The sequence below is a fragment of the Neovison vison genome, chromosome 5 (genome assembly GCF_020171115.1).
Source record: "Neovison vison isolate M4711 chromosome 5, ASM_NN_V1, whole genome shotgun sequence".
Taxonomy (NCBI): Eukaryota; Metazoa; Chordata; class Mammalia; order Carnivora; family Mustelidae; genus Neogale; species Neogale vison.
Genome location: NC_058095.1, coordinates 162,807,101 through 162,834,799, shown reverse-complemented (window position 1 = coordinate 162,834,799; position 27,699 = coordinate 162,807,101). Strand labels below are relative to the sequence as shown.

At 39.3% G+C, this 27,699-nt stretch overlaps 1 protein-coding gene across 1 annotated transcript in view; it reads left to right on the top strand.

Moving 5' to 3' along the window:
- Positions 1 to 787: 787 nt before the first annotated feature.
- Positions 788 to 27,699, top strand: part of NALF1 (NALCN channel auxiliary factor 1) — a 608,198-nt gene continuing 581,286 nt past the window's right edge. Inside the window, exon 1 of the mRNA XM_044250313.1 lies at positions 788 to 1,914. Within this exon, the coding sequence (XP_044106248.1) occupies positions 1,018 to 1,914 (897 nt within the window). The 5' untranslated portion in view covers positions 788 to 1,017. The remainder of the gene's footprint in view (positions 1,915 to 27,699) is intronic.

Below are 27,699 nucleotides of genomic sequence, written 5' to 3'. Positions count from 1 at the left end.
CACGGGCACAGCTGGCCCCCACCCCGCCGGCCCCCGTGCGTCCTCGCTCTCCTGCTGCGCCCGGGCCCAGCCCGGTGCCAATGCGCCAGGATGGAGAGATCTCGGCGCGGGAGGAGATGACGCAAAAGCCAGTGCTCCCCCCCAAAAAAGTGTTTCTCCAGGACGAAGATGGCGGCAACTTAGCCGGGGACTGAAGATGACTGTGGCTCTCGGGAGGCCCAGCCCAGGCGATTCGGCCCCGAGGTCCGGGGGAGGCGGCGTCAGCAGTCGGAGCCCGGCGGCGGCGGCGGCGCCCGCGGGCAGACCTGCAGCGGCGGCGGCGGCGGCGGCAGCAGTTAGAGCGCGGGGTGGGGGGTGGGGGGGAGGGAGAGCCCTGCCGGCGGCGGCTGCCCAGGCTCCGGACTCGGGGAGAGCGAGCGAGAAGTAGGAGCAGGCGGAGGAGGAGAGAAAGGAGAAGGAAAGGAAGGAGGAGGAAGAGGAGGAGGAGGAGGAGGAGAGGAGCTGGGGAGGCGCTCTGGTCGCCGTCAGTGGGCAGCGGAGACGCGGCATGCCCCTGGCAGGGGAGAGCGGGCTGTCCGCAGCTGGGCCATGGGGACCCGCGCTGTGACAATGCCTGGGTGAGAGGAGCAGCGCCAGCCACCCCGCCACCTCCACCACCATCACCTCCTGCACTCAGCTCACCACCGGCCACCAGCCCCAGCCTCCTCCGACTGCCTCTCTCTCTCTCTCTCTCTCTCCCTCTCTCTCTCTCTCCATTATTGTTTTCCACTCTACAGAGGATGGGGTCGGCTTATGATTAGGTCGGGAGCAAGTCAGATCTTCCTCCAAAGCCTGGTAATATTTATGTAGTCAAAAGAGAGAGAACAGAGGGAGAGAGGGAGAGAGGGAGAGAGAGAGAGAGAGAGAACCGGGAGGAGGGGATAAGGAAATTAAACCCTTTAAGTCAATGCATATTGTGGTGACACCGGCACAGGAGCCCTCACGGTGGAGTCGGCCAGGGCTGTGCGTTCCCAAAATATGACCAGGGGTGCTTGGATGTGTCGGCAGTATGACGACGGCTTAAAAATCTGGTTGGCAGCACCCCGGGAGAACGAGAAACCGTTCATCGATTCAGAGAGGGCTCAGAAATGGCGACTGTCTCTGGCATCTCTCTTGTTTTTCACAGTCCTGCTCTCTGATCACTTGTGGTTCTGCGCCGAGGCCAAGCTGACCCGGACCCGGGACAAGGAGCAGCAGCAGCAGCAGCAGCAGCGGCAGCAGCAGCAGCGGCGGCAGCAGCAGCAGCGGCAGCGGCAGCAGGAGCCCTCCTGGCCCGCGCTCCTGGCGAGCATGGGGGAGCCCTCGCCCGCCGCCCAGGCACACAGACTCCTCTCCGCCTCCTCGTCCCCCACCCTGCCCCCCTCCCCGGGAGACGGCGGCGGCGGCAAGGGCAACCGAGGCAAAAACAACCGGAGCAAGGCTCTTTTTCTAGGAAACTCTGCCAAACCCGTGTGGCGCCTGGAGACGTGTTACCCCCAGGGCGCCTCCTCGGGCCAGTGCTTCACGGTGGAGAGTGCGGACGCCGTGTGCGCCAGGAACTGGAGTCGGGGGGTGGCGGCCTCGGGGGAGGAGCAGCAGGTGAGGGGGACGCATCCAACTCCGCTCTGGAACTTGTCGGATTTTTACCTTTCGTTTTGTAATTCCTACACACTTTGGGAGTTGTTCTCGGGATTGTCCAGTCCCAACACTTTGAACTGCAGTCTGGATGTGGTGCTCGAGGAGGGCGGCGAGATGACCACTTGCAGGCAGTGCGTCGAGGCTTACCAAGACTACGACCACCACGCGCAGGAGAAATACGAAGAGTTTGAAAGTGTGCTCCATAAATACTTACAGTCGGAGGAGTACTCGGTGAAATCGTGTCCTGAGGACTGTAAGGTAGGAACAGGGGATTCCCACCCTCCCCCACTTCTTGAGCTTTTCTGTCTTGTGTGTGTTTGGCCGAGATGTCTTCTGGAGTTTTAAAATAGTCTTTTTATTTATTTCTTTTTTAAATGCTGGTTTTGTTACTTCAGTTGTTGCTTTTGTGGTGATGAGGGCCTGACTTGCTGCTTGAGTTGGGAACAGCTCCAGGATTGCTTGTGGACTGGTGCCTTCTTCTGGGAATCCCTGGAAACTCAGTGAAGACCCCTGTGCTCTGAGACCACGAAACTGATGCTTTAACTATCTCTTATGGCTATGCATTTGGTACGAACTCTGACCCTCCCCCTTTTTTAATGGGATTTGACTGCAGCTTGCTAGGAAGACAGACGTGAGACTGCATCCTGATGACCCCAGGTAAAACCAGAGTTAGTGACAGGCATGTATGGTTTGACTTATGGACCTGCACACATAATCTCTCTCACAGTGACATCTTTAAGTTGGTTGATCAGAGGGACAGTGGACGGTGTTTGTAGTTGTTTATGTAGGAAGAACGAAAAAGCATTTTGCCTGTTTTACAAGGGTACTTCCGGTTTTTTGTGAAGTATGGAGGCCTACCTAAGCATTTTTATTCATCAAAAGTTTCCCATTTTCTCTTAGACATTTGTATCATGATTGATTTGAGACTTACTATGAGTAGCAAGTTTTAATTGAGTATCTGATGATCGATGATCAATGTTAGCTTATATACCAGACACCTTATGTAATTAGCTTTAATTTTCAGGATGCTCTTCAGAATGGCCAAATGGCAAGTACTCAGTGCTGTGAATGAAAAATACTTAACTCCTCAATCATATATGTTTTATTCAGCCTCTTCCTGTTGAATATAATAATGTAGAGAATTTTTGCTGATTGACAAAGGAGAAGATAATGCAAGTTTCTCCAAAAATGGTCCATGTAATGGGGCTTATGCTAGTAGGCATGTCCCTGTCCGTGGTGCTGAAATGAGATTTGCTTGAGAGCTCTGTTGAAGCTACTGCAGTGACCTTTTAGTAGGAAAGATATGGTGACAGAATCTCAATAAGCCTTTATGTTTCATTCCAAGGGTAACTCTTAAACAACACAACAAAATAGTATTGCTTCTCAAAATCATAATACACCACATTCTCTTCCTTTCTTCTCACTGCTCCCCCAGCCCCATGCAGGAACTGAACAACTGTCTTCTGCCTCACTTACTTTGTACTGGAGAAATGTAATCAAGGGCAGTATGGATCAAAGGCTTTTGTGATACTTTGACAAGAGAACTGGGCTAAGAGATACATGTTCAAAATGAGCATGGTTCAAGGGCTGTATTATACTTTGGGTTGATTGATTGTGCTTTTGACAACTAAGCTAGAGTCAAAGTAAACTTGCTTTGTCAACATTCTTTAAAAGAACAGAAACAATCTTCTTTGCTAATAGTAATGTTGAGTTTACAACATTAATTTGAAATGCCACTTCACTAGATAAAGGGATCTTAACTTTCTACCTATTTTTCTTAACCATACCACGATAACTCATGCCTGGGAATCAAAGTTATTCTTAATGGCAGAAGCTGGTGAACGACTGCCATATTTATTGCATAGTTGTTTATTTTGACAAGATATGTTGCTTCAGAATTGTAAAGGTAAGAACAGTAATTCCACTACTAATAAAAAGGGTTCAAGGGCTTTAGCATTAGTTAGGTTTAAAAGTGGTACCTTGTAGTAATATCAGTTTGCTTGCTTCCTTGAATGCAAAGTTATATAGAAATTTCTAGTAATTCCAATTTGCATAGGTTCAGTATTTAAAAGGTAGTTTTCATTGTCAATAGAATGCAGAATATTTTCAAATAAACATGTCAAAATATCTTTGTTCAAATCCCCAGATTTTAAATATATATGTGTATTTTCTTCTTGCCTGAAATAAATCTCCACTAGATATTTATATTATTGAAGTATAGCATAGATTAAACTAATTTGTCATGTTGCAAACTACTTCTGAATTGTGTTTCTGTATAAAAGAGTCATCATTACCTGTATACACAAAACATATCATAAAAATATTAATTCATTTTTAGAAAGATTTCTTCCTCACATGGAAAAGTAAATTCAGATATTTGAGTTTTTCATTGCCACAGCACAGAATTTATTATCCATGATGTCTTGTAGCTATTTCTTGGTTGTGTGATTTCAGTTGATTTGTAAATTTGACATATTTATTCCACAATAACTGTTTTCAAAAATTACACTTTCAAATTTAAGGTGTCAGTGTTTTGGGGCTAGTAACTCACAAATTGAGAGCTTTAGTTTCTTAGTTTAACATATAATTTCTTTATGATTATGCAAAAGTCACAAACACATCCACACCAAACTAAGTTACATGGCTTAACATGCTACTTGTACACATTTGAAGGATGTGTCTCAGTTCTTTCTAAACAAACTGATTTCAAACATACTTATAATTATGAAAAGAGGACTATAATCAGGAACCTTGTTCAAAATATACATTCCATGCAAAGTTTTCCAAATTTTAAGGTAGCCACAAAGTCTTAGGCTACATTAAAAGTAAATGCATTATATTTCTGGGATTGGTAATATATGCATGAAAAAGATCCAATTTTGATAGCTTATAAATTTATTTGTAGAATTATAGACAGAATAAATTTAATCATATTAGCTATACAAACTATTAGAATTTATACTTTAGGAGAAATAGATTAACTTTATTATACCCATATATAATCAAAAGATTAATGCTGTAGTTTCTAAGTTTTAAAAGTTAGAGCATGTATTATTAACTTCCAGTTTTATATTCTTCACTCCATTAAGAAAAATGCCACATAGCGTATATGTATAAAATTAAAATAGATCAAATTTAATTTTTATTTAACCTTTTCAAAAGGCTTTTTGGACTATTATGCTGAAAAACAAAGCAAAACAAAACCTTAAAATTGAGCTAAAGCAGTCATAATGTCTTGAGTCCAAAGCAATTGGAGATCAAATATAGCTTAGATTTACTTTAGCAAACCTTTGTATTGTAACATATAATAGAAGTTATTTGTATCCAAGAATATTTCCTAATATCCTGAGAAATAATTGATTTCGTTTTTTAAAGAAAATATGCATATTTATCTAGGAAGTAATTTATGAAAAAATAAAGAACAAAAACCATTGCATGTATCATTTATATTACAGCATTCAAGCTGCTATAGTACATAAATCAGGTAGCAAAAATTATGACAGTAATTCTCTGTAGTTTGCATTGTTATTCAAAATAGTGTTTTTGATGTAGACTTAATAAGAACCTGACAGATCTGTAAAAAACTTCAAGTTGGTTAGTATTACTAAAAATGCACTATTTAAGATACAAAATTATATATGGATATTATTAACATGCTGGATTTTTTATAAAAATATTTTCTGTTAAATATGCCAATTTTTAGCTCCGAAGTGTTCTTGAAAATGTATATTATAAAAGATTGTGATACTTAGGAAATATAAATATATGTGTGAACAGGTGAACTTTTGTTACTACTAACTTTATTTACTTAGTATACCTTAAGACAGATGGTCAGTGAAGGCAGGTTTGAGATTAGATTCTAACAGAAATCATTACATCATCTGTATTTTAGTTCTGTCAGCACAAACTCTAATCTTTACACTCTCACGAACATATGCATTCTTATTTTTTAATTTTGATAATCTCCATTTAACATAGATTCTCGTGCTTATTTTTATTTAACAATCACTGACCAAGAGCTAACCCTGCCAGTGTTAGGCATATACGACAGCTGTGACACCTGAAGCTTTCTGCATTGTTTGCAGGAACGACTCACAAACAGTAACCAGTCTGATAACACAGAATTTCGATTACATAATGTGCAGACCAAAAAAAAGGCATTTCTTAGGTTCTTATTTATTTTGGTGTCATGCACTATAGACTCTTACAAAATAGTTTTTTTAAAAAAGAAAATCAAATATCTAATAATTCTTTCCACTAAAATACCATTTTGCTGTTGATAAAGTGCTATTGTATGTGCATGACACTGTCCAGAACTGTGGAACACATCTGCCAATACTGCTCTTTTATATTTCTCCACTTTGTTACTGCGGAATCAGACAGTCTAACCATGCAGGTGATCACTTTAACCATTAGTAAGGCCATTTGTAAGGTCAAAGCCACTATCATCATCATTTTTATGACCCATATCTTTTCTTTATTATATTTTTGCTCCATATGCAACTACTAATTTATGATCTATGTTATATTTTATAGGAAACACCCCAAATCTTATCTTAATTTTACATGTCTGTTGTTTTATAGACTAAATAATGAATATTTTTACTTTGAACTTGTAACTGGGTCAAATTAGTAGCTATATAGGGCATAACCATACAATTTCAATAATTGCTGTTATACATTGGTTTAATCACTTTAATTAGATGAAGAGGGTGTCTGTGTATGCAAGGTGAATTGAAATATGAAGGAAAGGAGATCAAACAATGCTTTTAGCCTCATGCTCCCCCACATATAAGTCATCAGACGTTAAGATATCTTTTCTTGCTAGATTGAATATGCAAGAACAAATCTACAGATAGCTATTTCAAACAAGAGAATATTTTGCTTTGAATTATCTGACCTGTTGCTTTAACTTCAAGTCCTGCTTTCCTGCCTAATCTTCATCTCATATATCAACACCATGTTAACTCAGCACCAAACATTTTTGTCATTTATTTTATATTGACTTATACTGCAAAGACGTTTCTTCAATATCAGTAAATATTTAGTCTAGATCAGTGGTCCTTGGAGTCACACTGGAATATCCTGGGGGATCTTTGAAGAAGCCCCTAGCCCTGAAATGGATTCTGATTTCATTGGTCTGGCTTGTGTTGTGGGCTTGGGATGCCCAGTTTCCTGTGTGTGGCAAAGGTTGAGAACCTCTGTTCTGGTTGTCAGTGACAGCTCAAGTACAAAGACCTTCCAGTTCTTGTGCCTCTGTAATATATAATAGTCTCATTTGCTCAACTGATGAGAATAGAATTCAGATATTTTTGAAAAGTGGTAGAGGCAACAGGACATAGCCAGAGGGCAGGAGAAAAAATATATAGTAACTAGGCTGAGGAAATGGGTGAAAAGTGAATAAACGGGTTGTAAGGGTTAAGGGATATGACCAGAGAGAACAGGAAAAGGAGGTGGATGCAGGAAAGACCAGAGTTTCGATGACTAAGGATGGGTCTGCTGGCTGTGCATGTTCTTTCTGCTGGGCAGAATTGAGTCATTATGCCAGTGTTCAGTAATGGGTTGATGACAGGAGGGCAGAAACTGAATGATTGTCTCTCTGAGACTGATCAGTTACTTGATTAGAGGAGCTCCAGTCTCGTGATTTTTGTCTCTAGTTTTAGCCCATGTAAATGTCCAAAATTTAGACTTTTTTTTAAGAGTACATATTTGGTTTTAAGAGAAGACCTTTTCGCTTTTCATAATATTTTGCACGATTCTGGTCAATTCTTCATCTATTTACTTTATCGATCCTAGGAAATCACTAATTCTTTTTCATTTTTTTCATTGTAATGATGAGCCATTTTTAAAAACTTATTTCTATATTACTATAATATCTGCTTGACATACATACAGTTTTTTGAATGTACAAATCCTATGTAGCCACAAATTATAACAAAACTTAATTTAGGAATTAGTTTCTAGATCTTATTGTTCTGTTTGGAAGTACTTATATATAAATGATATTTTATTTTTTAACATCTTAGATGATAAGTTGCTGTGAAATGTGAAATCTAAGTTTTATCTAAGAAAAAATTAAATATTATTATAATCCAAATTATGTTTATATATAAATACTTATATTTATATATAATTATATAATAAATATATATATATAAATATTTTATAGAAAGAAATAGAATTTCTTTAATGAAATGTGAATTTATTTGGATTCTTTAAAACTGGAAACATTTGCTTTTTTTGTAACAAATGATTATGGATTTATAGTGTGTATTGTATTAGAATACATGGCAATACTTAATTCTTGGCTGTTTCAAGTGTTAAAAGGTAATAGTTGACCCCCCTCCCCCCACGGCCACCTCTTGGTAGTCCCTTCAACCATTTATAAAGAAAATGTTGTATAAGCTACCATAGATATTTTAAAAAAAACAAAGTCTTGCAAAAATGAAAGTTTGATATCTGTTCAAGAACTGTTACTGATTTAAGCAGTGACAGGAGCGTATCCACACATAGCATGTGATGGGTGAATGTAGCAAGTAGTTCTGTGGAAATGCATAGGGATTCTGTGGGTCGGCTGCTTCACCCCACACAGGAGGGAGAGTGGGCTCTAGTCAAAACTGTGTCTTCCTGCCTGGGCTTTCTTACCTTCCTCTCCATGTGCCTTCTTATTATCACTTGGCCGAGTCTTTTGGCATCTAGAAGTGGCATTTCCAGGGCCTGTGTCCCACGGGAAACCCAAGGTTCAGGAGTATTTCTTTGCATCTCTACTGCCATCAAAAATGATCAGCCTCTTTCTTACTGAACTAACACTGACTTAGTTTATTTGAAAAGAAAATTGAACTGAGATGTAAATGGGTGATCATGACAACGTATTAGCTCTCACAGAAAAGGATTTGAATCACTCTTGGATTTAAGCACTAGAACAGGCTTCAGCACGAGCTGTTTGATAAGCTTTGGAGCTTATTAGAAGTCAGAAACTTGTCTAATTCATTTAATCTTTACATCACCTCTTTATGAGGTAATTTTAATGACAGTTTTTATTGAGAAGTAAAGCAAGGACAGAATGTTAACTATTCCAAGGTCAAACAGCTGGGCAGTGGTAAAGATCAAGTTCACTTTGTCATTTTAATGTATTTTCTCTTTTTCTTCTATTATGAGCATTACCAACATACCAAAGAATAAAAAGCTTAGTATGATAAGCCCACACATACTTTCACATAGATTTAACAACTGTTAAAAAGTCTTGCTGTAGGAGATACCTCTGGGGAGGTGCTTGTGCCCAATCGTGAAGGCCCAATGCTAAGGCTTTTGAATTTTATTTTCTGGATGAAAAAATAACAGAGGAATTTTAATCAAGGGGAATTCATTTAGACAGAGATTAGATGACTTAACAAAAACAAATCATATGGAGAGAAGGCCAAAAATGAATCTAAGGAAGAACAACTTCTAAGGGTTTGGACAAATAAAGGACTAAGGAAGGAGAGAGAGAAGAAGCACAAGGAATGAGAGTGAAAATATGAGGGAGAATGAGAATGGGGGCAGGGCATGAATGCACAAGAGAGAGGAGGAAGATGGAGAATCAGAGGCGGAGGGAAGGGAAAAGAAATCATGAAAATGTCATAACCTGACAGGAAGGACTTTAAGAAAGATGCAGAATTAGTCAGGAGTGTCTTATCTTGCAGAAAGGACATGTGGGGTGAAGCCTAGGAATAGGTCACTGGATTTGGCAATTAGCTTTTGTCAACCTTACAAGAGAAGTTTCAATAGCTTGGTAGGGAGAGATGTCAGACTGTGATGGATTAAGGAATGAGTTGGAGCTGAGATAAAGGCTAGTCTGAATGACTGTTTCTTAGGAGAGAAAATAGAAGGAGACTGGAGTAGGTGGGAAGATAGAAATTTAAAGAAAAAAGTGTTCTATGATGAACTAAACTTCAGCATATTTGTAACTTTTGATGTGGGATCTGGATAAGAAAATGAGATAGAAAGTACCATATTCAGAAAAAAATTAGTAAAGGCACCAGATCCCAAAGAAGAAGTGATGGGTTCTCATCTATTCCTACCCTTGAGGAAGAAGAGAGGTTGTATCTGTGCATTTTGCTATACATCTGAGATCCTTTGTTTTGTTTGTTTTAAATAGGAACAATGTTTTAATTTCAGGATTTTAGAAAAGAAACACATTTGTCATCTTGAATATGCTTAAGTGAAGTAGAAAATTCATTTTCAACTAATCCAAAATAATTACTGCTTATAAATATCAACAATTACATAATACATGTTATTATAAATACTTGCTTAGGAATGTGTTGCCCTGGGGTTTAATCGTATATTAAGGGAACCCACTGAATTAAATATGGCTATCTCTTTATAGGACTTCTTTAAAATTATATTGAAATAGAAATAGAAATTAATCTAAAACCCAATAGAGGATGTCATAAAATGGTTAAAAGAACAATTGGGGAGAGCCTGGGTTTGGGCCTCAGATTCACCATTTATTAGTTACATGACATCATCCTAGTTACTTAAAATAGGAATTTGAGTATCTCTTTCATAATATGGTAACAAGGAAGAAATCAGAAGGCTCCCATGCATATAAATGTACCCAACCTAGGGCTTAATGATGCTCAATAAATACAGATAATTCATTAAAAACTGTGGGGAAAAAACCATAAGAAAATCAGTAAAATTAACATGGTCTTTACTTAAGGTCTCATAGAAATTATCTGGTAAACAACACTCATTTACAAGAGTTTTATAAGCAGACTTTGCATCTTGCATGATAAAATTCTCAGTTTATTACATCTACATGCATCTCTAGAAAAGGAATAAATTATTGAACAATGCTAAAATAAAGCAGAAAACATGAGTTCAGCTGGAGTGAAAACATTCCATTCCTAAAGCTTGAAGTTTTTGCCTGTATTAGATTAAAAGGTCAGTGTGCTGAGATCCCCTTAGGTTACCCCAGATGGATTTGAGCCTTTTTGCATACAAACCTGTTTGAGAGGACAAGTGGAGAAACCATTGTAATGATCTTCCATCTCTTGGAACTCTCTTGGTTAAAAAATAAATCTTGGGGGAAGTTCTTTGTTAAGTGGTTTGTAAGGCATTGCAAAGTCCTGCCTTCAAAGTCCACTTTAAAAGACGAGGACCTTTGCCCTGCCTTCTAGATCCTTGGCTTTATTTTTGTTTTTTCATGTCCTTGTTATTTTCTGCTCTGACCCACATTTACCCACTGAGCCAAACTTAGTATTTTTATTGATTGGGGAAGGAGAGGAAGTCGGGTAAAAGATTGCCTTTATACTGAACTAGAGCTAGCAGAAAAGGCAAACATGGCAAGTGCCGGGACATAGAGGACTGAATTAAGGAGTAAAAGATGAGGCAGTGCTGTGTGTGGCAACACGATTGTCCTGAGAAGACACGAGGACACACAACAAGATTCTTCAACCAGATAAAAATCAGCCTGTGGAAGGGGAATCTTATTATCCAATACTTCCAGTAGTTCTCAAGGTGAGAATGAAGCTCTGCACATAGGTGTTTTATGCAAAAATATCTCTAGTCTCTCTAAGGAAGAGTGCTCTATGAAAGGGTACAGTGGGACGAGTTGCCTGAGGAAATCAGAACACGTTGCTGCAGAAGTTGTTCAGATGGGGTGGGAGCTCTCTGCTGTGACCCTACAGGATGTTGTGCCTGAGTGTAGCAGCTTGACCAGGTGATTGTAAATATTCCATTCAACAGCCTTTGGCATAAGATGAGGCGCCCAGAAGCGATACGTTTGAACAGTGAGGTTGTACTTATTGCTAATCCCTGCCAAGGAAAAATTTTCTTACACACAAAATGTAACTAATTTCCTAGTCTAGCACCCCACTCATAGTAATACTTTGCTTCAAAAAATGAAAGTCTTGACAATGTCAAGTTTAAATTATTTCTCTGGTTTCTGTTTATATTGCTATCTGTCTGAATAAGTTTTTAAAAGAATGAATCAGTGACATATGCTTATCCTGATGATGTATAGAAACGGAGTTAGACTAATCAATAAAGAAAACTTGTTTTCTGTTATTGCTGATTTGCAGAAATACTCTTTATATTCTGATCACAAGCATCAGTCACTGCTCTACACTCTCACACGGGACTCAGCAACATGGTCAGACTGGGAAGGAGAAAGTAGATAATGACTGTTCCTTGTTGGTTTTGTGGCACTTCTTTTCATGCATTGACTCACCTCATATCCAGTTCTTTGGGGATATTATCACCGGGAACAAAAATCACTCTATTAAATTTCCTGCTCTCATGGACTTGTACTCATTTATTGAGTTTTTACCACAAATAAGCCCTATGCTGATGACTGAGGGTTAGAGTTTAAGGAAAGGTGTTCAAGTTCTCATAGGTAGCTATGGCGTAGCCAGAATTTAAACCTCATAGTATCTGGGCTTAATCTCAGAGGCTTAATTTATCTATTAGATTACACTGTCCTCTTTGTTATTCATGTCTAGTTGTTTTTGTTTTTGTTTTTGTCTTTGTCTTTTTTTTTTTAAAGGGTGGAGAATGTGGGTGGAAAATGGCAGGAGTAGATGAAATATTAAGTTCTTTAGCACATAAAAAGAAACAACACACTTCATCCAGATTTCTTCTTGCTGCGGCAGCTTCTTGTGGGGAATAAACAGGGCCGAAAAGTCAGAACAGCCGAGATGTAAATTGCCATTCCACCAGGTCCTGTGAGGTAGGGGTGCGTCCTCCAGTTTGAGGTCAGGGAGAGGAGGAACAGACGGGGCAGGCGGATAGTAAACATATCTGGCAAGCTGTCCTCTCAGCTTAGGCCATTCTGAAAGGAGGTGAGCACCTCCTACCACACAGCCAAGCCCTTTTGAGACACAGCTGGTAGAAAACATTGACAAATTTGTCCTTCTAACCTAGTAATTAGCTTCTCTCTCTCTCTCTCTTTCTTTCTTCTTCTTCTTCTTTTTTTTTTTTTTTAAAGTAATTAGCTTCTAATCAAAGCTGTCCTTCTAGTTCAGATCAACTGCCTGACAGAGATCTTGAACTTAGTTTCCATAGGGGCGTGTTTAAAAGCTCTGAGATGTATTTGACCTTGGGAATCACAGAGACCCTACATAGATAAGCTGTGATCCTCTGCTTGAAGAGGAACAAATGTATTTCACAAGGTCGATCTGAATCTTAAACCATTAACAAACAGGATTTCTCCTTCCCGGCAGTGAAAACTGGGCTGACTGCTAGGAGGCATCGGCATGAAGGTGCCGGGCGCCTGCTTTCTGACGCCCTGGCTTCGGCCCAGGTCGCAGGGAAGTCGCGGCGAAAGAGACCACAGGCAAGTGCAGGTGGTCTAGCTGCCCGCGCAGCCGTGAGTCTGTGTCCGGTCTGCTCCGTGGAGGGCTGGCCCGTTCGGACGGTTTCCGGATACGTTGTTTGTCCTGTGAAGTGGACATATATACGGAAATTTTCAAAGTCATTCCGGGAAAATGAATCCTTCCATATCACTCAGGTTTAGAATTTTTAAACTTTTCATTTTTATTCAAAGTGTCTGAAACACTGCAGCAAAGAAGAGGGGATTCAAGTCCGAGTAAACAAAGTCCTTGCGGGCGTAGTTTGATTTCAGTGATGAATGTAGATTGTGTTTTTCACCTGCTCAGCCATGGACTTGATTTCCCCCTTCAGTTCATTGGCCTGTTAAGATTATTAAAATAACTAACCGATCTGCAGATAGCTTGGTATTTTTTGTTCTTATGACTTAATGGATGAAACAAACCAATCATGTAGAATGTAGTTTTTACCTCCCAGGAGTCAAAGGAGGCTATTTATCTATATTTGGGGGGGCAGGGGGCAAAAACAAGCATCCTGTAAGAGTACCTAAACTTTTGGTTTGTTGATTTAGTCTTTGACAAATAATTTTCTCAAATCCAAATACTTCCAAATCTGAGGAAGTTAACAAAATCTTTTGATATTTATAGTCCCAAATCTTTAATCTGGCATTCGGAGGTGATATTAAGAACTTGAACTTTTTCATAATAAAAGTCTAAAATACTTCCTTAAAGCTTTGGAGATTAAAATTTTTTTGATGTTCCTCAGTTATTTAATAAAAGGTAGAGATTTTTGAAAGATTTTAATTGCTGACCCCTTCATCACATTGATGCGAGGAAGGGGTCTTTCTTTGTCCCAGTCACCTGGTCCAGACAGGCAGCCCTGCAGATGTGTTGACTGGGAGCTCACTGGCTTCTGGCCCCATTGCATGAACGTTGGTGCTGTCAGCTTTTCCTAGCTTCCTCTTGGCTGTGTCCACACAGGAAAAGAAAAATAAGACCAATAAATAACTACAGCTAAGACAAATACAGATTCCCAAAGATTTGAAGTGCTGTTTTGTTCCTCACCTTTTTGGCACGTGGTCTTTCTCAGAAATATGGTGTGTCCCTGCAGAGGAAATGATGCTCAGTTCTCCCATATTGCACGTTAATTGGATGGATGTTTCATTTTCTCATGGTACCCACTTGAAACAGAAAAGTGTAAAAGTTAAGCAGTGCAAATTTGGATTTCTTTAATGACTTGATTATACTAAAACAGTACAGCTAAAGGCACTATACAGCACTCACCAATTTTGTTTTCTATTTTTTTTTCCCCCCAAGTCAAGACTAGGATATATGAAGAATTTTAGAAAAGTTAACTTGTGATAGATAGGGTTCAGGGGAAAAAAAAAAATCTTACCCTCATCCGGATATATTAATTTATTGTGATAGCCTGATATTTGAAATACATGGGTCCAGATAAAGTTAACTGAATTCATGGTGCCGGTAGAGCAAGGAAAACAGGCAGTGATACCTGAGAGTTCCCATTTTCTACCTTTGACCAATGACTGCAACTTACTCTTGCCTGTGTTGTGCTATCTCCATTCTGGGCTACTTGATCCTATTCTTACCTACATTAAAAAGAAAAAAAAAAGAAAAAAAACATGATAATATGTGATGCATTTAGTGAGGTAAATTATTAAGGATAGTTTTCCAAGCCGCTGTCTGACCACATTCCTCTGACTTCTCCAATTAATGGTTAAGGGTTGTTGTCTAGGGTTCCTGTTGCTTGTTGTAGAACAAGCTGGTGAATCAGAGGGGCCAAATACGTGTCGGTGCTGAAAAGAATGCACGCATTTTCTCAGAATGACTACAGTGATTATTTGTAGAGGATGTGATACTTGTCGTCCAGATGTGTTACAGGATTGCGCATCAGGATATTTTAATAATTTAATTTGTAGTCATAGCCTCTGGGAATTCATTTTGTTATACAATTTTTGTGTACTATATAGGAAAAAATTGTATAGGGACAAGTGAATATTGCTTTCTAAAAATACATCTTTAGTAGAAACTTGTTGGATAGTCTGAGCACTGTTATTATATGACAATAGTAACTTAGACACTGAGATAAAAAATATCCCACAGTGCACCTAGTTAAGAAAAGAATAATCAGACATTTCATCAAGTGTGACTCATAAGTAGACGTGCAAAAAAAAGTAAGACATTTATATATAAACAGGTAGTTGTTAAAGCAAGGGAAGAAGGGAATATGAGAGAAAACCCAGGAGAATGCTTGCTTTTTTTTTTTTTCCCTCCAAGATGAATATAAATGAGAACAAGATTAAAGGCATGTAAATATCTTAATCCAAAAGCTGTTGTGCTCATAATGTGTTACTGAAAAAAAAAAAAAAATCCTGGTAACAAATTTACTTTTTCATATCGTCCCACTTTTAACCTGTAAGGGAAAATTAGATTTTACTCAGAGTCTTGAAATTAGGACCATGCTGCAGCTTACTTATGAAAACGTCATGGTTTTTCTCTTAAAATACAGGAAGCTGTAAGTCAGATAATTATAAAATACCACTTTTATAAAATATGGTGTTTGATATCTTTGTTACTGAACAACAGTGCTTTTTATGTGGGGACTATAAACAGAGTATTTTATTTGAATATGCTTCTTTATGGGTAATTATGGGTTTGAAAAGTCATAAACAGCAGTGTAATTACTTCTTAGCTTGCAGTGGGGGATGTGTGTTTCCTTAATCTGGCCACTTAAAGAAAGAAATAACTATTCATCTCTGAACCTTTCCAGAGAAGCAATTTTTAAAATCTGATGTTGTTTCCCAAATTTAGAAGACTTTAGCAAAATGTGTCATTGTTTGGTTCTACTGATGAGTTTATGACTTTTAAGAAACTGGAAAGATACTGCGCCTTGATCACTTTGTGCACCAAAGTCAGAAAGACACTGAAAGAGAAAACATTCCATTTAATAGAAAAAAGCAAAAGTGAGACTATGTGACAGCATAATAGAAACTTTTTCATCACTCCAAGCATAAAATAAAAGCTGTAGATTTTTTTTTATTACAAGATCCTATTCAGATACTTTACTAGGAAGTTCAGAGCAGCAAAAATTACTATATTACCTGAGAAATTACCCAAACAGTTCAAGTAGTTCCCAAAATTTAAATTGCTCAAGGGCAAATATTTTAAAATAATACTTTCTGAACGTTGTTGTTATTCTTTACATTATGAAATGAGCTAGAGTGTTAGAAATAAAACAAGGAAGAAGCTCAATCCCGAATGGCTATTCAAAGACTTTGGTAGAAAGTCTGTTCTGCAGATTCATTGATGGTCCTACAAAGAGGATGCAAGCACACCTTCCCTTTGGATCTGGGCATCCTTGTGACTGCTTCATAGAAAAGACTAGGGCATAAGTGATGCTCTGGGACTTCCATGGGAGCTGATAGATGGCCATGCATTTTTAGCCCAGTTTGCTGGGTCACGTATCCTGGAAGCTGTCATAGAAGATGCTCAAGGAACCCAAGACCACCCTGTTGTAAGGAAGCCCAAGATACAGAGAGAGGCCAGGCTAGGCTTTCTTGTAGAGAGTCTCATTTGAATCCAGACTTTGAGTTGTCCCAGGCCAGGTTCAGACGTGTGGGTGGAACCTTAAGATGAGTCAGACACCAGCCATTTAGGTCACCTTGAGCCCCTCAGATCTTCTCAAAGCTCCAGACTCTTTAGAAGAGAGAAAAGCTACCTCCTTTATGTAATTTAACTTCCTGACCACGACTCTTAGGCTGTACTAAAAGGGTTGTTGTTTTAAACTACATTTTTGGGTGATTTGTTAGGTAGCAATAAACTAAGTGTTGTTCAGTAATTGTTGAATGATTCTCCATTGCGCAGGAGGTTCCACTGAATAAAACTAATGAGAACTGAAAACAACAACAACAACAGCTAAACAATTGATTTGGCTTCATATATTTTACTGAATTTTTTCCCTCTCCAGTTAGTAAGGCTGGTAAGTAGTTTCTTGAAGCTCTTATTGTGACATTTTCCCCTGCCAGTTCATTTAATTCATTTAGCAGCAAATATGAATGCATTAACTTTTGTGCACGATTCATCATCTGAGGAATTAAGAGATGTATGAAAAAAAAAACAATGCTGCGAGCAGGTTGTGTACAATGTAACTGAAAAGACACAGTTTGACACTTCATGTATGAACCGTGCTAAGGAGGGGTATAGCACACTCCTTCGGGAATTCAGGATAGACCAGCACTTCTTTCACCGGATTTTTTTTACTAATATGTTTCTCCATGTGTCCATATATGGCAAATGAAATAGAAATTAATGTAACTCTTCAATCAAAATATATCTTCTGAAATCTTTGAGAGAAGCAAGTTTGAAGACTGCATTATTTGGGATAGTCTGCTGAGATCTTTGTCCTCAAATTTTAATTTTTGAATATTTTAATTTTTTTTAAAGATTTTATTTATTTATTTGTCAGAGAGAGAGAGAGAGAGAGAGAGTGAGCAAGCACAACCAGGCAGAGTGGGAGGCAGAGGGGGAGAGAGAAGCAGGCTCCCTGCCGAGGAAGGAGCCCCATACGGGACTTGATCCCAGGACCCTGGGATCATGACCTGAGCCAAAGGCAGTGGCTTAACCCACTGAGCCACCCAGGCATCCCAGAATATTTTAATTTTTTTAAAATAGAGAAACCGTAATGAACGCATTCTCTTGAGATTGAATTATTTACTATACATTTATAATAAGCATTTTCAAGCGGGTGACTATCCGGATACTGTCTTAGCCACTGAGTTTTTACTATTCTTTGGGAGAAAGTAGTTTCATGCACGTGTTACAATATCATCTCTTTGCTCCTGTACCTTAGCCATAGCTTTGGGATATTGTAAACAATGCTTGCACGAATTTGCACATTCAGTTTATCTGAAATATTTGGGAAGCATTAAAGGCCAGTACTCATAGAAATCACAGAAGAAAACTGGGTATGGTTTAATCAGTAGCAAGTGGCGTCACCTAACCATTAGGTAGATTATAAAGAGGTGAGCAACAGTCATGAAAGCACCAAATAGTTTTCTAGTTAACTTACTAGACTTTTTTTTTTTTTTTTAAGATTTTATTTGTTTATTTGACAGACAGAGGTCAGAAGTAGGCAGAGAGGCAGGTAGAGAGAGAGAGGGGGAAGCAGGCTCCCCACTGAGCAGAGAGCCCGATGCGGGGCTTGATCCCAGGATCCTGGGATCATGACCTGAGCCGAAGGCAGAGGCTTTAACCCACTGAGCAACCCAGGTGCCCCCTTACTAGACTTTTTATTCAATGGAGTGGTTGCCATTTTTCATGGGTTATTCCAAAAATGAAATCATGTATTAGATTCCTTTTCAATGTGTAGATTGAAGTGAAGCATCTTGAGTTTATTTTTCTCCTTTGCAAAAAGAAAAAAAAAAAAGAGAATTCTGTTGTATTAATTATCTAATTGCAAATTACCACAAACTTAGAGATTTAAAACAATGCATACTTATTATCTCAAAACATCTGTGGGTCAGAAGTATGGACATGGCTTAAATATGTCCTCAGCAAACACACAGTCAGGTTGTGGTCCAGGCTGGACCCTCATCTGAAACTCAACTCGATTCTTTATCTGAAAAGATCAGATAAAGCCCATGTGGTTATTGGCAGAATATGTACCTTGCAGACTGTGGAACCGAGAACTTCAGATACTTGCTGCCCATTGGTTGGATGACTGTCCTTGGTTCTCTGCCGTGTGACCCTCTGTGGGACAGTTTACTTTTTTAAAGCCACAAGGGAGAAGGATTCTCAGCAAGAGAGATTTATAATTGTATGTAATGTCATCATGACATCCTTTTATGTTCTATTCTGTTCATTGGAAGCAAGTCCAGTGACGTCTACACAAAAACATAAAGAACATAAGAGGGGATGATGGGCCACCTTAGAGACTACACTACCATTCCCTTTAAAGGTCCCTCAAATACATTATTCTTTAGATAATCAAAGATAATTTTACATATTATTTAATCATCTCAGACAAGATAAATGTTTTTGTTTTATGTTGCTACTAAAGAAGTATTTGATAAATATTTGATGGTAAATGTAGGAAGCCATCAGCATTATTAAGTACAAATAAGTTTTACTACAGTAAAAAGAGGTAAGTAAAAATTTATTAGGTGTGATCTGTATAGGGAAAATGGAATTTTAACTAAAGAAATTGAAAATAGTCATTTTGAAGCCTTCTTACGTCTTCTAAAATTGTTTCTGTATAAAATTAAATTCTAAATTTGCCTTGAAATAGTTCCTTAACATTTAATAAATATGCTATGATTATGGAATAATAAATCTCACATAATTGCTTTAGAAGAATACAGTCTGTTTCCTAAAATGTATTTTAGGGTCAGTTTATGAATCTTTAGAACCTACAGTTTCTAGGTGGTTACTTATAATTCTCATAAAAAGCTTAACTTATTTAGACCAATACAGCAATCACATATGCCTATTTATTTGTCCATATAAATCTCATTTGTCTGGAATGCTGTCCATAATGCTAAGTTCAGATTAAAGGTTTTAGCATTGGGATTTAAAATAAGCCTGAAGGCACATTAGGGCAACTGCCTTTATTAACAGAGGCCTGGAAGCCCTCTCTTTTCAACCTTTCTGACCCTATTAGAAGAATTTTTTTCTTTTTGTGAATTCTAGAATGCCGGATATTCTTCTGGGGGCTGCATTTCATTTCTGCCTTTAGACCTTGGTTTTCATCAAAGTAATTGGTTATTAGCTTATAGAAAATGAAACACACAGTTTGGAGATAAGATTCTAATTTCTGGGTTCATACTCATTGAGGAACTGTCATGTTTCTGTATGGAGGGGGGAGTAAGTTAGATTGGTTTATTGGGCAGACAGGGTAAGAGTCAAATTTACTGCTGCCCTGTGCCCCTCAGCTTCCAACTCTTCCTTGACGTCAGAGAGCTCTGCTCTGCAGCACAGACCGATCTTCAGGCTGTTTAGGAAGTTAAAGTGGGTGACTGCAGTCCCTCATCACTGTCTGAGAAAGGATTCCAAGCCTATGCCACCCAACAGCATCATCTTAGTAGTAGGGAGAGGTGGAATGAGCAGCCCTTCATCTGGCCTTGGGCCATGCCACAGTGATGAAAGTGTGCAAAGTTGTGGATTCAAAAATATGTATTTCTGTGTTTTCTCTGGCTGTAAAGGGAACTGTCTTTTAGACACTGTGAACTGACAATTAAGCTATATGTATGTTGTTCTTTCTTTCCTACGTATAATTGCTGACTTAGAAATTATGTGCTAGGTTGAGGTGCCTGGACTGCTCAGTCCTTAAGCGTCTGCCTTAGGCTCAGATCATGATCCTGGCGTTCTAGGATCGAGCCCCGCATTAGGCTCCCTGCTCAGTGGGAAGCCTGCTTCTCCCTTTCCCACTCCCTCTGCTTGTGTTCCTTCTCTTGTTGTGTCTCTCTCTGTCAAATAAATAAGTAAAATCTTGAAAAAAAAAGGAAATTATTTTCTATGTCAAATTAGGTCCAGAACTCTTGGTACTGTTCACTAAATATTCATTGATTAGATGTTATTCATTTGAAGAAAATCTAGTTTTAATTCCATAAACATATAAAAAAGTTGGGTAGCCAAATCTGTCGTGATCCCAGAAATCCCTACCCATATGCTACACTTTTTTTTTTTTAAGTTTTTATTTATTTGACAGAGAGAGAGATCACAAATAGGCAGAGAGGCAGGAAGAGAGAGAGAGGGAAGCAGGCTCCCCACTGAGCAGAGAGCCCAACACGGGGCTCGATCCCAGGACCCTGAGATCATGACCTGAGCTGAAGGCAGAGGCCTAATTCCCTGAGCCACCCAGGTGCCCCCGTATGTTACATTCTTGAAGAAATTAGGCACAATTCATTTGTGGTCTTTTCCTGTGCAGTTTTTAGATGAAGTCATGCTGGATCACGATGTCAAAATCTTGTTTGAATCAGGGAAAAAGAAGTTAAACAAACCATCTCTTCATTTCAAAGTATATTCATTCCACTGTTAAACTATCAGTCGTTGTTGGATTTCTTCAAATCAAAGCATGATTCATATAATTACTGTGTTATGATTCGCTTTATTAAAGGGGTAAAGGTATTGTAATGGTTTGTGATGAATGAAGAGGAGATGAGTTCTGAGGCACTTGTCTGAGTGAGAACTGCTGGGTATTGAGTTGAGTTAGAGTTGTTGTTGAATATTCTCTTAATGTGATTGGATCCAGACACAAGACGTTTTGTTCCTTAAAATCCCACTGAAGTGGGCGCCTGGGTGGCTCAGTGGGTTAAGCTGCTGCCTTCGGCTCAGGTCATGATCTCAGGGTCCTGGGGTCGAGTCCCGCATCGGGCTCTCTGCTCTGCAGGGAGCCTGCTTCCTCCTCTCTCTCTCTGCCTGCCTCTCTGCCTACTTGTGATCTCTCTCTCTGTCAAATCAATAAATAAAATCTTTAAAAAAAAAAAAAATCCCACTGAAGTATATTTTAAGAATGACCTACATAATAACGAATTTTCAAATTTTTATTAACATTCTGCAAAAAAGAAAAAAAAAAGAACTCTGGCATAATCACCTGGGTTTTCAGTTTAAATTCATGCTTGTTATTATGTTTCTTCCAGTTATTTCATAAGAATTTGTTGAAAAGTTATTGATTTCCTAGATTTAAAAAAAATCTGTATTTTATTTATAGCCACTTAGAACTTGCTGCTCAACAGACTGCATTTTGTTCCAGTGATAAATATTAGAGGAGGGAATGTTAAGTTATTCTTTTTTTCTTTAATTTCTTTTTTTTAAGTTTTTTTTTTTTTAATTTATTTGACACAGAGATAGAGAACATAAGTAGGCAGAGAGGCAGGCAGAGGGAGAGGGAGAAGCAGGCTCCCCGCTGAGCAGGGACCTCGATGTGGGGGGCTTGATCCCAGGATCCTGGGATCATGACCTAAGCCAAAGGCAGCTGCTTAACCAGCTGAACCACCCAGGCGCCTCAAGGAATGTTAAGTTATTCTAATTAATAATTTTTAGAACCCTACAAGAAGTAAATTCCTTTAGGAATTTGGTAAGACGAGAGTGAGTATTAATATCCGTTATTTGCGGGGCACCTGGGTGGCTCAGTGGGTTAAAGCCTCTGCCTTCGGCTCAGGTTATGATCTCAGGGTCCTGGGATTGAGCCCCACATCGGGGGTCCCTGCTCAGTGGGGAGCCTGCTTCCTCCTCTCTCTCTCTGCCTGCCTCTTTGCCTACTTGTGATCTCTGTCAAATAAATAAAGAAGATCTTTTAAAAAAATCATTATTTGCTAATTCACATCAGGTTTAACTCTGCAGAAAGTAAAGACCAGGCCTGTTTTGGGGCTTCAGTGCTTGAGCCGAAAATGAGGAAATACTTTGGCAGTACTTCATCTGTTTGGAAGCAATAGCATTTGATGTTAAGGAACCGTGTCTGTTTTATAAAATAAGATTTTGATCATCAGTTAGTATGTAGTTTCTCTCCAAACATCTATAAAGTTTTTTCTTTCTTTCTTTTCTTTTTTCTTTCTTTTTTTTTTTTGCTTGATTCTGCTCACAGATTACTTCAGTTTCCATTAGCTGTCTTCCATGACTTTGGGGTCAGTCTCGTTTTATTCCCAGGAGGGCAGCACAGAGGTCTTCCATATGGGCACTGGAAGCTTAGACTGAAACAAGGAATCGGACCGGTTAGGCTTATTCACTTGTGGACTTCACTTACCTTTACCGGGTGAGCCACTTGGAGGTCTTATTAAAATGTCAAGCTTGATTTGTAGCCTTGGGGTGAGGCCTGAGCTGCATTTCCAAGTTTCTAGGTCATTGCCATGATATGAGTATCTGGAAGGGACCATCGTTTGTGCTGCAGTTGTGAGGGATGTGAGATGATAATCCCAGTGAGAAGGCTTCCGTCCCCCTTCTTCGTTTTGGCAGACCCTTGACAATTCTGACGTGACATCCAGCTCATTACCTGTAGGTTTCATTGATACTACCACTGAGGTTCAATTTTGAATTGTAGACTACACGAGTAAGTCATTCATTGATTAAACACATGTGGACTGATATCCTACTATGTGCTAGACATTCTCTTAGGTGCTGGGTCACAAAGGCGCAAAAGCCTCAGATAAGTAGAGATCGTTGTAATACGGTGTGATTATTGCTACTTAAGGAAAGTCCAGGTACTATGTGAGGCTTTGGAAAGCCTGCTCAGGGGAACGGATGGGAAGGCTGAAACCTGAAGGCAACCAGGGCGCATGTGGGATGGGACAGAGATGCCTCCAGATGTCCCGCTGCCCACAGTGTGCTCCACAGATCAACAACGTAGAGCTGACCGCAGAGCTTGGTAGAAACAGTCATGGGCTCCTCCCCAGACCCCTGCACCCCAGAATCCAAATCTGTATTCTCACAAGATCCTCCAATCATTTAGTCAAGGGAACGGTGGCTGTAGGGGAGAGAGCAGGGACATTCAGCCGAGTCTAAGAAATTGACTTCCCTGGAGGAGACAGCCAGCAGTACCTTGAAGCTGATACTTCGAAGGCCAGTTAGTGAAAGAGATTATTCCTGAGTTTCTTTGTTAGTTTATCAGAAAGTGTACATTCTTTGTATTATTTTTAATTAACTGATAAAAACGTCTAGAAAGGCTGGGTACAAAGTCCATTGTTAGCCCAGAGCGTTCCCCCTGTCTGAAATGGGGCTTGTTATCAGAGTTGGACTTCTCAGGCTTCAAGTGCTTTACTAAAGTCTCTGTGCTACATCGTTCGGGGAATAATCTCGGTTTGAAAAACTTCTGCCAACCATAAGGATGATTGCTTATGCCATTCCAAGAAAGTCCTTTTCCTTTCTCTTTTTTAAAAAAAATTCATTTTAACTTATTTTTTATTTTAAAATTTTTAATTTAATTTTTAATTTTTTTTATTATGTTATGTTAGTCCCCATACAGTACATCATTTGTTTTTGATGCAGTGTTCCAAAATTCATTGTTTACGTATTACATCCAGGGCTGTGTGCAATATGTGCCCCTTTCTCACAGACCCTCCCTCATGGTCCGCACTGGACTTCATGGGGCATTCATTTCCAGCTGTGCAGGTGATGTTTGGTTCTTGCTGACAGATGCGCCCTATGTCAAGTTCAGCGTTCAAACAAAATAGGCTGGGATCTCAGAAATATGAGAGTCCTCATGTAACAGTACAAAGCAGACATAGTCTTTCTAAATTTACTGGTTGCCTATGGCAAAGATGGTTTTTTGCTTTAAGTTGTATTTGTTGTAACTTTCATAAATCCACCCAGTTTCCTTTTGGTAAAATTGGCCTCTCACAAATCCACTTTCTGTTCCATGCATCCGTCACTATCCTTGAACCGTAACTGATGCATTCAAGGATGTGTTTTTTCATTAGATTCATAGACGGTTTGTATTTAATGCATGATCTATAGAAAGTGAGTAAGATGAAGAGGATAGAAACTTACACGTAACAGTGAAGAAAGAAAATTTCGGATGCTGTGAGGTCCATATTTAAGAATTTGTTTTAAAAGTAACTGAGTTTTGGGGCACCTGGGTGGCTCAGTCTGTTAAAGCGTCTGACTCTTGATTTCAGCTCAGGTCATGATCTCAGGGTGGTGAGACGGAGCCCATGTGGAGCCGGCCTCGGATTCTCTGTCTCCCTCCGCCCCTCCCCCACCCCACCCACACCCCACTCCAAAACAACAAACAAAAAACTAAAACTGAGTTCTTACTTGTCAAGTTTAGCATCCTGGGCATTTTATTTTCAGTTACTTTATTTTAAAAACGTTCTATACCTTTAGCCTGTGTGATGGTAATGCTTCTTAGCTTCCTTCCTCTCTCCATTCCTCCCTCCCTCCCTCTCTCCTTCTCTCTCTCTCTCTTTCTTTCTTCTTTCTTTTATCTGAAGCTATTTCAGAAGTGTATCTCACTCCACTTAGATGTATGGCTTTTCTTCTCTGTGACTAGAAATGTTAATTATTACCATAACTTTGAAATATCTCAATGTGAGAAGCCCAATTTGTTTAATGAGTCGTCCATAATTTATAAAAGTTGTCAAGCTTTATTGGATCATTTGCATTAAAGTCTATTTTAGATGGGGAATCTCCTAAAAATAGCCATATTTAAACTGAGACATTGCTTGTTTGTGATGACAATAATGTGAATACCATAGCTTGCATGATATTTTTCCATTTTAACTTAGGTCTTTCTCTGATGGTTTGGAGCTTTTTAGGCTCATTGAGTGTAATGTGTTTCATTTTCAATGTCAAAATCTGATGAGATGCTGAGTCATGGGTCTGATATGGTACTGGGCCAGACCATGATGTCTCCTGGGAACTTCTGACTTGGGCTTGGATCAAGGTAGCTTTTACTCTTGGTTATTTGGAAAGAAGCATCTTGAAAATATAAATAAATTAGCGACATGGGTGGGATTGTTTCAAGACACCTCCGTGGATACGAGAAAGATGTGTGGAGACACATCTACTCTCTGTGGGTTGCTGCCTTTTCCACCTGTAGCTGTATCAGCACAGAAACATTCACACTGTCTGAACTCTCATATCTCCTAGATGTATCTCATGCAGACACTGGAATCGCCCCCTTTGACTCCTTAGGCTTAGTTCCAGATTTCTCTCTCTGTCCACTTGGGACTTTCCATGCGCGGTCTTGACCATAGCCTACTGCTACTATAGTATTAACTTCTGATATCCAGGAGATTATTTATAGAACTCAGAGCCCTTATGGGAGGCAAGGAGGGTGAGATCGGTCCAACGAGGTCCAGGAAAACAGTTAGAAAATTAGAAAGTCACACACATATGGGTAGTTACTCAGGCATCTTCAAAAAAACCAAGTAGAAGCTTTCATGTTTTAGATCGAGTTTCAGAATTTAAATCATTTCACAAACCTACCACTTTTATATTTCATTTCTGTTATCTTTTATTTTAAATATACAACAGTCCTTCAAAAGTTATACAAAAAGGACTAAGATCTCATTAATTACCGTGAGCTTCCATTGCCCTTCATTTTGCAAGGAAGTTGCAGATGCTTAACCGTATTTGAGCTCTGGGTATTCAAGAGCAGTGCTGCTCCACAGAACTTTCCCAAGCACAGAAATGTCCTGTATCTTCATTGTCCAGTACCGTAGCCACTAGCCACTTGTGGCGGCTGAGCACTTGAAAGGTGACCAGCAGCACAGAGACTCAGTGAACTCCTTAGTTTTGCCTAAATGTAATTAGTTTAAAATGTAATTGCAGTATCCACATGTGGCTAGTGGCTCCACAATTCTAGAGAATAGCAACTATCTCGTGAATGTCTGTTGCAGCTCCGTGACCGTTTTGGGGTAACTTGCATACCTCCTGCACTCAGTTGATGAATAAGGTGAGCTGTCACTAAAACTCACTGTGCCCCAGTCCTTACTACAAAGTCATTTTTATCCACATGAAAGAATGTAAGACCTTCAGTAAGAAGCTCTCAGCTGATTGTCAGTTCTTTGATAAAGTCAGATGAGTTTGCTCCAGTGGTTGTAAGATCAATATTATAATAGTGTAAAATGCACAATTATGGTGATTATACCACCATGCCACCAGACGTGGCTGGTCAGTAAGGTGAGCTTGGAGGGGCTCCTGTCCTATGACGATCTCTCTTTTGGTGGAGCAACATGTGGTAGGGATGATTTTCTAAGTGGTGCCTGAGTTTCACAGCCAGGACATATTCCTGTTTAAAATAGGTGTGACCTCGAGGCATTTACTTAATTTCTCTGACTCCTGTTCTTCTTCTCTAGTAAGGGGAGAAATACAGCACCTAAATCCCAGGGCTGTTATCAAGATGAAGTAAATCCACATTACGAAAGCACTTTGAAGAGTATCTGACACATTGTTAGTGCCACAGAATTAGTCGTTAAAGAAACACAATATACATGGCATGGAAAGCACAGCCATTGGCTGTCAGTCACTACTGATGGGCTGCTAAACAACATTCTTCAAACGTCACCTGTATTTCTGCTATTTAGGCAAGTGTCAGTGGCCTGGATAACATGTACTTGGCCCTTGAGACTGAGTCCTTCCTTGCCGCATCTAAAAACGTCTGGGTGATGTTCTTATTGAAGAGGACACGTGAAAGCTGATTGGGGTGCCAGGGAGGGGAGTGTCTTAGCGATACCTAAATAACAAGCTGGACATAAATATCACACCGGCAGGTGTCCTCCTCCCTGACTCTTGTCAAGGTTGGATTAAATCACTGTCAAGTCTTCCCGAAGAGTGTGCTGGAGAATGACTAATTCAATAGGAGGTTACAAGATGTTGAAAGACAAAAGATTCTGTGCTCAAAAATATCTGAGAATTAGCAGCTTTGAAAGGAAAAATTAATTATATTTCTTTATGGCAGGTCTACTCAGAGTCTTTCATGTACCACTGTGTTTAGTGAATCTCCAAACTTGCTTGAGTATGAAACTCTTTTTTAAAGGCATTATGAGGGACTTACACCCACTACAACTCAAAACACTGTAAAATAAACCAAACGACAGTAAGGAGAATTTGAACAAATGCTAGTATTTGCTGGCAAATGCACAAATTTCTGCCTTCCATCTTTATATGTAATATACTTTTATAATCTATGTTTATTTTTTTTAAAGATTTATTTGTTTATTTGACAGACAGAAATTACAAGGAGGCAGAGAGGCAGGCAGAGAGAGAGGAGGAAGCAGGC